At 46.6% G+C, this 10,731-nt stretch overlaps 1 protein-coding gene across 1 annotated transcript; it reads right to left on the reverse strand.

The window, feature by feature from the left end:
- Positions 1–3,404: 3,404 nt before the first annotated feature.
- LOC112112978 (quinone oxidoreductase-like protein 2) lies at positions 3,405–10,425 on the reverse strand. The gene is made up of 5 exons (XM_026656119.1): positions 10,409–10,425; positions 10,083–10,149; positions 9,569–9,750; positions 8,476–8,704; positions 3,405–3,856 (listed from the first exon to the last, which is right to left on the reverse strand). The coding sequence occupies exons 1-5, from the start codon at positions 10,423–10,425 to the stop codon at positions 3,788–3,790; spliced, it is 564 nt and encodes a 187-aa protein (XP_026511904.1). The 3' UTR covers positions 3,405–3,787.
- Between the last annotated feature and the right edge of the window lie 306 nt (positions 10,426–10,731).

Genomic DNA, 10,731 nt, shown 5'->3' on the forward strand with positions numbered 1-10,731 from the left:
TGCTTGGAGCGTTGGTGCCTAGAGCCGGCCCTGACTTCTATAGATGCAACACAGCTCTGAACTGCAGTACAGCCCTGTATTGCTAACCTTGGGCTCCTCTTGAGTCAGGATTCCCAGCGATGCAGGGGACAAACAAGTTCATTTCATCTAAGTGGGATTTGAACCCAGGGCTCCAGAGATGAAAAACTAGTTGAGTTACCGACTTTTCCACCCAGCCTCCTGCACCAAGATCACTGGACTTTGTTTTCTCACACTGGCACTTGGTGCTGCTGTCTTCGCTCAATGAATCCCATACATTCTCCTAATCCCCAGTTTCACTTCTCCCATGTGGGACACCTCGCTAATTCTTTCCAAGGATCAAGAGACTTGCAAAAATGATCACTTTTTTTTAAAGAAGCTTTTGATCAGCTTTGAACATGATCAGAATTAATACAAAATAATTCACTTCCACCTATCCAGTAAGGCCCCTTTCAAGAACTGTAGGAGGGAGACAAAACAGAGCCAGCCTTTAGCCCCTTCTTCCCCACACCCTTCCCTTCCCTTCCCTTCCCCTTCCCTCTCCTCTCCCCTCCCAATCTCCCATGGGTGGGGAGGGGATTAGAAACATCATAGCTAATCTCATCTTTCATTTAAAAATAGTGTGTCCCTTTTCTTTGCAAAGGTCTCTGAAAATAGCCACAGATTCCAAGGTCAGATGGGACCACTGGGATCATCTAGTCTGGCTTCCTGTATAACACAGGCCATAGAGCTTCCCTGAAATACTTCCTGTTTGAACAACAGCGTCTCTCTCAGAAAAATACCCCATCTTGGTTTAAAAACTGCCTGTGATGGGGAATCACCGGCAACCTTGGTAAACTGTTCCAATGATAGTCAGTCCCTGTTGCTGCTAAAAACGTATGTGCCATTCCCAATCTGAATTTGTCTAGCTTCAAGTCGGGCACTGATTTATCCTAATAATTATGGATGTTCACTCCAACCCCCACTCCCCCGACACACACACACACACACAGCCCCCCATGCCTGGCCTTTGGGGTTGCTGAAACCCTTAGGCCGTGCTCCCTCTGTTTCTGGAAGGACCCAGAACCAATTAATGACTTGGGGAGAGGAGGCCGTGCTGCCCTGGCTGCTGCCATCGCCGCCAACTCTCTTCCCAGCAGCTGGCTGCTGCTGAGCTAGCTCCTTCCTCCGCGGAGCAGCCATTGTGATGTGTATGAGGACAACCCAACAGCCCAAGAGGCAGCGCCATCAAGCACGGGAGCAAGTCCACAGAACTCCTCTGTTCTAATGCTGGCTCTGACACAGACCCAGGCCCCAATTCAGGAAAGCACCTAAGCAGATGCGTAACTGAAGTGGTCCCATTAACTTCAAGAGGATACATGGAATTAAGCATGGGCTTCCTTGCTTGGCTGCACTGAGGCTGTGGTTTCTGCATCTCTAAAGTGGATCATATTTAGCTACCACGCACTGATGGTGTAACAATGAATGTTTGTAAAGTGCTGTAAGCAGAATGCACACAAAGCACGCCAAAGGCAGCAGGTTTAAAACAAACAAAAGGAAGTATTTCTTCCCACAACACACAGTCAACCTGTGGAACTCCTTGCCAGAGGATGTTGTGAAGGCCAAGAATATATCAGGGTTCAAAAAAGAACTAGATAAATTCATGGAGGATAGGTCCATCAATGGCTATTAGCCAGGATGGACAGGGATGGTGTCTCTAGTCAGTTTGCCAGAAGCTAGGAATGGGCGACAGGGGATAGATCACTTGATGTTTACTTGTTCTGTTCATTCACTCAAGCACCTGGCATTGGACACTGACAGAAGACAGGATACTGGGCTAAATGGACCTTTGGTATGGCCATTCTTATGTTTGTGGTCCCCAGTCCCACAGCTTAAATTCACAGACTCTAAGGTTAGAAGGGACCATCAGGACCACCTAGTCTGAAGCTTATTTGAACAAGCTGTCATTTGCAGAACTTTTCTAACTGTTCACAACTATGTAGGGCACTAACAAGCAACCAAGACACCAGCCTCCTGCAGCAGGAAGCTGGTGGCAATCTGAGGAATCAGTCATGTTTTTAAGGAGTGAAAGACTTTTACAGGCTCCTCCAAATTACTGGACAAAAGCCAGGGTAGCTGGTCATCGCTCCACAGCAGCAAAGACAAGAGCAAGGCAGCCTGGTCTCCACAGCCGCAGCAAAGCCATATTAAGAAAACCAAAAGGCTTATTGTACATTTAGAAAGCGCTCTAGTCTGACGGAAGTTCTGAGGCATACAGATTTGGACTGCAAGTCAGAGCAGCGTGGAAGAATTTAGGTATTGTCACATCAAATAGTTCTACCAGAACGCGTTCTGCAGGATGTCATGGGTCCAGCTCTTTTCAGGCAAGCTCGAGAGAGCCAATGGTGCTTGTTAACAGTGTCTCAGACTGAAGTCTCTCTTGTTCGCAGCGACACTCACCAAGGTCACCATCCGTATAATTACACCTCTTGGGACCAAGCTGAGCTGACACAGGAGTCAGGGATGAAGTCTTTTGTGCCACATGCAAGTGGCTGGGTACAGCAATTATTGGGGGGTTGTTTGGTTCTTCTCATGCAATGCCAGCCACTGTTTAAGGCAGGGCAACAGGCGATATGGACCAATGGCTGGTGACACCGTTGCAAAAGCTGTGCCCCCACCTCATGTTTTTTCATGTCTCTTCATTTCAACTCTATCCCTCACCCTAAGCTGCCTGGTTCTAGCTGACTGTTTTGTAATGGCTACATATAGAAGTGCTGCTCTATCACAACCAAGGGCAGCTCCTCTCAAACTGTGGTGGGTGGAGCACTGACTGGCCTCACAACACTAATTCCCCTCCTCATTCCCAGCTCTTAAATTGCATTACAAGAAGCTAAAAACACTTTGCTTATGTGGAAAGGTAACATCAGGAAAGTCATGACTGTGGTTGACACAAAGGGTCTGACTGCAATTCATGCAAACTCATGGCTGGCCTGTGCCAGCTGACTCGGGCTAAGGGGCTGCTTAATTGCGGTGTAGACATTCAGGCTCAGGCTGGAGCCCAGGCTCAAGGACCCTGCAATGTCGGAGGACCCCGCAGCCCATGCTGGAAAGTCTACACCGCAACTGAACAGCCCTGTGAGCCTGAGTCAGCTGGCATGGGCCAGCCGCAGGTGTCTGACTGCAATGTAGACATACCCTATGATACTAGGTCATCACCAATGGAAAGGAAGCAGTCTGTGCAACCATAAATGTGAGAGGAGGGGTCTGCACAACTGCCAGCGGAAGGTATCCCCAACATAAACACTCTGTTAAAAGGTGAACCACACTATGGAAAAAGAGTCTGAGAAGCCCTGCTCTAGGGACACAAGGATGTTATAGGTATATTATACAGAGCACAAGCTGCTCACAATGGGAGACTTAAGGAGATTTCCCAGTGGTGATTCCTTTAAAGAGAGTCTGGTTTACATTTGTATTAATTGCACTGCTCTGCATCTATTCTCCCTCTTTCCGTCACAGTGAAAGCTTGCCTCCCCTAGGACTCTTGGCACTGTTTGTCTAGCGCCAGTGTAACTCCACCAATGCTAGCAATGGGCACAAGTATTTATACCATCATGTCATCTAACCCTAAGCAGGAGCCCAGAGCCCTCTACATTAATGGTGGTGGTAGACAAATCATGCAAGAAATCATAGGGTAAATGCAACTTGGCTGTCTGAATCCATAAGCCAGAAGGGTGATTCTGCTGATTAGTCCAACAGCAGCAGGGGCTGTGTCCTGAGGAAACAGGCTGATTTATTTAATTGAGATGATGACCTTTCCTGTTGACTTGCGCTGGGTTACACGGCTAAAGGCTTCATTCACCTGCAAGCACAAAACCTCAGTTGTTTATACGAAAGGGCATATACATGTATGTACACACACACACACTCCTGCAAGTGTTCGTTGCTACTTTAGGCATCTTAATGTGCATTCTCTGCAGTAATTTCTAGAGGGCAGATGTATTTGGCCAAATTTTTAGGAGTGGCCTTTAAAAATCGCCCTGCGACTTTTTGTGTGTATAAAGATTTGGGGCACATGAAGACTTGGATTTGTGCATGCAGGAAAAAACAATTATGCACAAGGATTTCAGGAGCAGTTTTAGAGGCCAGGGTTGGAACACTTTAAAAATCTGACAGTGACTTTACCACTGTCACATTCCGGAATGCAATCCAGGCCAGCGAGGGGCTGTGTTAGCAGCTGCCCTACAACCTTGGTTGCCTCATGATGTTTTGCTGTTGTGGCTCCCAACCTGGGCTGCCCACAAACAGCATGCAAGTCACACCCTGAATGTCTGTGTATAGCTGCAGCCCTGGCCAAGCAGCTCTGACCCCAGCAGCATGTCAGCAACACATCGGTCACACTCTGGCTTCCACCAGCCTTGGTTACTACCTGCAGGGTGACCCCAACACACTACCAGTCCTGAGTTTCCCCACAAAACTTTGTTCTGCACTGTCCAGCCCTCTCCTGGACAGTCCAGATATTAAGATTCGCTGCTCCTGTAAAAAGAGTCAATATTCAACAGTTTGCTACTTTAACTGGAGTTACCGAACAGTTCTGTTTAAACACAGCACTGGATGGGTTTAGATTAAAAAATAAAACAAAACAAAAGAAGATAGGACTTTAAGTGAATTCAAGTATGACAGATGAAGTTAGAAATGGGTACAGGCAAATAAAAGTGAAATCGCAGCTAAACATTTAAAACCTAATCTAGCAAGTTTCAGTTCAAGGCTTTGTTCAAAATGGCCTCTCTCATACACACACCCCTCCTTCCAACAAGATGGGAACTGACCGTTTCCTTGGTCAGGATCAATCTCCAAGGCCCAGAGGTGCTGGGGCCTTTGTCTTCTTAAGTGAAAGAGATATCGTGGGGTTCTCTGCCCCTTTCTTGTATAGTCCAGTGAACCTTTGAAGCAGAGTTTTCAGAAGGTTACCCTTCAAAGTAAAGTTTATTCATGCAGTAAAGAAGGTGACATAGAAGCTGGTGGTGAAGGAGGATGCATGCCTTTTTTCTCCTCTCCTGTGTTTGCTGAAGTGCAAATTTGCTTTGTGGCCTGCCATTTCCCCCTCTTACTGACTCGAGGACTCTGTTTACTACTTATCTGTAAACTGAGGTAAATACACATTCCTTTGTTTAGGACAGACCAACCGTTGCCTAGGCTGTGTGGGAGTGAACATGTGCTAATAATGTCATACAGAGGGATGTCATTACTTTACATAGAATGTTGCTACATACATTTCACCATGATAATATTGACCAGTGAGTTATTAGTTTTCCAGTGATACCTTGAAAGGCATATTTCGTACAAAGATTATTACAAGGGTGTGAAGCATGTGAATAGAGGGGTGCTTTTGGTCACAACCACAGAACCATGCACCTCTTTACCCACCTGCATACCTCAATTAAAATCATTATCCACAAAAAAATGGAAATTCACAGTGATCAAATTTCCCTACCCACTCACAATGGGGTAGTATTAGAGACACTCAAAGACTTAATCCTTTACTGGGTGGGTTAATTTCTCTATCTTCAGCCTATTTCTATCAGCCATTTTCAACTACTGCAAGGTGAAGATAGAGTCAGTACCAGTTTCCTTCATCATGCTAAGGAGTTTGGCCAGAACGGCCCTCAGGGTACCTGGTGCTTTCTTATCAGCTCATAATAATGTTACTCAGATGGGTCTCTGCAAAGTCTGACACTGAAAATATCAGAGATTGTTATTGCCAGTAGCATTTCCCAGAATTTCCTTGTCAGTCTTGTTGCCACTGACCCATCATCTATGAGGTGCAGATGTCTGGTTTAGGTGGCTAACGTTCTCTTTAGGTTTGAGATGTAATTATGTGTGTGTGACGCAATGAATAGTGGAATTTAAATGCAATCAGATTGTTACTCTAAAGTACAGTAGGTGGTAGTCATGAGCCCCTCAATGCCAACTGGCAGAGGACCCCCTACACCGTAACTCACATCAGGCCTGACACACTCATTGCTCCAACACACTGTTGTCATAATCTATATTTAAGAGGTGTCATGTAAGGTATCATACACAAACTTATAACATACTGGTCACTAATAATATTGTGTGGTGTATGTACAGGCAGGGTATAAAGAATTAAAGAATCAGTGCTGGAAATATGTTCGTAGAATGTGGCTGGGAAACAGTGCATAAGCCCAGCCTGTCCTAGACAAAGGAATGTTGTTTCAGCCGCTTGACTCTGTCACCAGTGTAAATTGAGCAAGACGAGGCCAGAAACAATGGAAGTATATTCACATGGAAGGTAAACAAAGCCATCAAACTAGCAAATGGGAGAGACGACTACTTAACAATCAGGGCAGTGGATGGAGGCTGTACCCCCAGGAAGCCTTCCTGCCTCTTGAAACAGAGACAATGGACTTTGGAAAATATAAGCCGAAACAGTAAAAAAATTTGGCATCCATCACCTGAGGGACACAAGAGGCCAGAACTCTTTATGTCTGAGGAAAGGCAGATCCCTCAGCTGAGGGAGTTGAAGTCTCTGGGAACTGACTGTAGGTAAGAAACCTGCTTTGCAAAAGATTGTAACTTGCTGAAGTTAAGTTTTAGTCACTAGAAAGTGTGTTTTGTTTGTAACTTTTCATGTTTCTTTCCCTCTTACTTGAAATCATTTAAACCTATGTTCTTTGTTAATAAACTTATTCTTGTTTTATTACAAAACCATCTCAGTGCTGTGTAGTGAAGTGAAGTTTAAATCTTCAGCTAATCTAACAGGCTGCTGTATGCTCTGTCTCTCTGGAGGCAGCGAACTTAACAAGTTCTATGGAGAGGGACTGAACAGTGTCGAAGGATGTCTCTGGGGAACTGAGGCTCACCGATTGACCAGCAAAACAAGGTTTGGACTGGCAGAGTCCTGAAGAGTTTGCTGGCAAGGCAGACAAGCTGGCGTGCCAAGGAGCTGACACATGACTTATCAGCAGCAAAGCTCACTCTTGCTGAGGCAGAGCGGTGACCGAGTGGCTCACAGGTCTGGGTGACCTGAGCAAGTCATCACTGCAGTGCAGTTTGTTCTGCAGGACCAAACAGCTCAGTATTTGTATTGGAATTTGCTCTTTGTGGGCTTTTTGCCTCAGGGATCCATTTATGAGGCTGAAATAACACAAGAGCTGACCATCTCATGGCACTTCCATTATCCAGGAACTGAAATGCAGGGGTTCTCAACCTTTTTCCTTCTGAGGCCCCCTCAACTCCATGACCCACCTGTGCCACAATAACTGGTTTTCTGCATATAAAAGCCAGGGCTGGAGTTAGGGGGTAGCAAGCAGGGCAATTGCCTGGGGCTCCATGCCACAGGAGCCCCCGTGAATCTACATTGCTGAGGCTTCAGCCCCAGATAATGGGGCTCATGGCCCCGGGCTTCAGCCCTATGCGGTGAGGCTTCGGCTTTCTGCCCTGGGTCCCAGCGAGTCTAACGCTGACCATGGTTGGAGGACCCCCCTGAACCTGCTAGCGGCCCCCAGGGGGCCCCGGACCCCAAGTTGAGAACCACTGATCTAATGGCTCCCAGAGTGAAAGATGTAAATTAAGACATAGCTGCATCCCCCAAATCACCTTAAAAAACAAAAACAAAAAAACCCTTTACCCCATTGTATTACTGCCTCTTAAATTGTAAGGTCTTTGTGAAAGGAGCTGTCATTTTTACAGCTCTGTACCATGGCTAGCGCAAGGGGGGCTGAACCTGGCACTTCCAAAACATAAATACTAAATAATCATCATACATATTGGAGACATTTAAAGCCAATAACACTGGAATGAAGGAGGCAAAAAAAAAAAAGGGGGGGGGGGCGGGATTTCTTAAAGAACCATGGTTCTGTGCTGTGTTTGAAACTGGAGCGTTTTTTGTACAAATCAGAGAGAATTCACCTCCCACAAAATTGACTCAGACACAAAACTTAACTGTAAACAAAGCAATCCTGAGAGCTCGACATTGCATAAGGTCATCACAGTTTATGAAAATATGCATGCCAAGGTTTTAATTTAATCAACAGCAGCATTTACTTCCTGTAGTGATGACAGGTTCTTGGCGGATACTGGAGTTTAGAGTTAGTTCTGAGGCACAGATCAAACCCACATGTCTCCTAGTTGTAACTCATATTTCTCCCTCCCTAAGAAGTACAGGGGCATAGGTGCTGGAACGAGCGGTGCTGGGGGGTGTGAGGGGGTGGCTGCATCCCCTGGCTTGAAGTGATTTCCATTACAAACAGGGTTTACAGTTGGGTTCAATAGCTCTCAGCACCCCCACTATACAAATTGTTCCAGCACCCTTGTACAGGGGCTCAAGCTTTGGGCCTTCCCATCCCCCAGGGAGTGCTGATAGCAGCCCACCAGATTAGACAGCTTCTTCCTTCTATTCAGCCTCTCTCAGAGAACTGTGAATCCTGCCAATGAGTGGCATCTTGGGCAGCACTTTACCTCTTCCAGGTTGAAGACCGCTCCCACATGAGGTTGGATCCGTCTTTCCTGGCAGTACCAAAGAGCAGAGGAGAGGGATGACGAAAAAACAGGAAAGTCCTCTTCCCGGTATCGACCCCAGAACACTCCCAAGGCAGACACATTCTTCAGAAGCAGCAGGTTGGCTGGGACAGAGGGGATTGCTCCTCCAGCAAAACCCACCACCACAATCCGGCCCTCCCAAGCCAAACTGCAAGGGAGAGGGAAAGGAGATGTATTTAACGAGGAAGAGCAAGCATAAGGTAAAATCGTGATCGCACTGGGGAAAGAGGGGGGGGCGTTGCCTTTTCTTCAGTGGGACCAAGTTTGGTCCTTAATGAAACACGGTCTCAAACTGAATACTAGGGTGTTAGCTCAGTGAAGAGAGAACTTTGCCACTGCACCATCTGCAGGTAGGATCTCATCAAAATTTGTCAACTAAAAGGGGAGCATCTGGGCCAACTGTTTCCAAGTTTGAGCACTTGCTGGTGGCCTGCAGACAGCTGGCTGGTCACAGGATGCTGACTGGTCCATGTTGTTTCTACCTTTGACTTCGCATTAAGGACAGGTGAAAACACATTAAATATTTTCCTACTGTTACTTTTCCAGGTGAGCAGTTACTATAGTTGACACAGGTACATGCTGCGATTGCCAGTGAGGGTTATTCACAAAATTATCTCTTTATTAAGTTTCAGAACCCCAGCTCTAGCTAGTACTTGCATGGGGCCTCCTAGGGAAACTGGCTCTGCATGAACTGGTTCTGCTAATTAATCAGAGACACTTTCTCCCAGTCAGTACTGAACCAACACCCCAGCATGGCACTAGATGGCACCCGTCTTTCTAATTACATGTGAAAAAATCAAGGCCCTAAATATCTGTGGTCAGTAAAGAGCGAGCATGGGTGTTATGCCCAAACTCCAGCTTGCAGAATTTCATTCTGGTGGCTCCCTACATTCCCTTGAAGTTTCAACTGGATACTTCTGAAGCATGCAGGGGGAGGGTACCAGGAGACCACACATTTCACACCCGTAATGCACGTCACTCAGAACGCAACTAGAATCGTATTTCAACTCACCTATGTAACGCCTCCTTGAAGATGTCCCCTCCAACAGCGTCAAGAACTACATTGACCCCTCTGTTATCTGTAAGCTTCTTCACCTCCTCCTTTAGGCTCCCTTGGGTGTAATTCACGCTGTGGGCTGCACCCTTCTGCAGGGCCAGGTTGCATTTGTGATCACTTCCAGCTGCTGCTATCACCTGAAAACAAAGGAGGAGCCAGTGTTACAGTCTGATCTTTCATGGTGGAAAAGAGCGTGAGCTTGTTGAGGCAGGGACTGTCTTTTTGTTCTGTGTTTGTATAGCGCCTAGCACAATGGGGTCTGAGGCTCCTAGGCACTATGATAATACAAATAAAATAAAATAAAATAAAATAAAAATAATAAAGGCATCTCTGCTCAGAGTGATACAATAGGTGCCTTAGCATGTTACCATAATTATTACAGTACCAACAACTTAAATAAAAGCTCTATAGTAATGTATCTTCTATGTCAATGTCTCCAAAAATGCTTTACAAATTTAAAATGCTATACAAAAACTGTATCTATATCACTGTACCATTCACTGAAGAACAGCCACCACTGGGATGGAACGCAGCAGCTGTTGAACAACACACAGCAGTACTACATAACAACTTAAGGCAGAAAGAGAAGACCAGTCCCAGCTGCAATTGAAACTGCAGGGAAATTTAGGATATGTCTACACTACCCGTCGGATCGGTGGGCAGCGATCGATCCAGCGGGGGTCGATTTATCGCTTCTAGTCTAGACACGATAAATCGATCCTCGAGCGCTCTCCCGTAGACTCCTGTCCTGAGGCACAGGTGGAGTCGACCAGGGAGCGGCAGCAGTTGACTCACCGTGGTAAAGACACCATAGTAAGTTGATCTAAGTACGTCGACTTGAGCTACATTATTCACATAGCTGAAGTTGCGTAACTTATATTAGGGTTACCATATTTCAGCAAGCAAAAAAGAGGATGGGAGGAGCCCCGCCCCCATCCTGCCCTAGCCCTGCCCCTCCCACTTCCCGCCCCCCTCAGAACTCCCAACCTCCCCCCGTTCCTTGTCCCCTGACTGCCCCCTCCTGGGACCCCTGCCCCTAACTGCCCCCCAGGACTCCACCCCCTACCTAAGCCTCCCTGCCTCTTGTCCCCTGACTGCCCCCTCCTGAGACCCTCCCC

Source organism: Terrapene carolina, unplaced genomic scaffold (assembly GCF_002925995.2).
Source record: "Terrapene carolina triunguis isolate 2854851 unplaced genomic scaffold, T_m_triunguis-2.0 Scaffold212, whole genome shotgun sequence".
Taxonomy (NCBI): Eukaryota; Metazoa; Chordata; order Testudines; family Emydidae; genus Terrapene; species Terrapene triunguis.

Coding starts and splice junctions, on each gene's coding strand:
- LOC112112978 (XM_026656119.1), bottom strand. Junction 9,751..10,082: donor GTGATATAGATACAGTTTTT/GTATAGCATTTT, acceptor CTTTGTTTTCAG/GTGATAGCAGCAGCTGGAAG. Junction 8,705..9,568: donor TTCAAGGAGGCGTTACATAG/GTGAGTTGAAAT, acceptor TCTCCCTTGCAG/TTTGGCTTGGGAGGGCCGGA.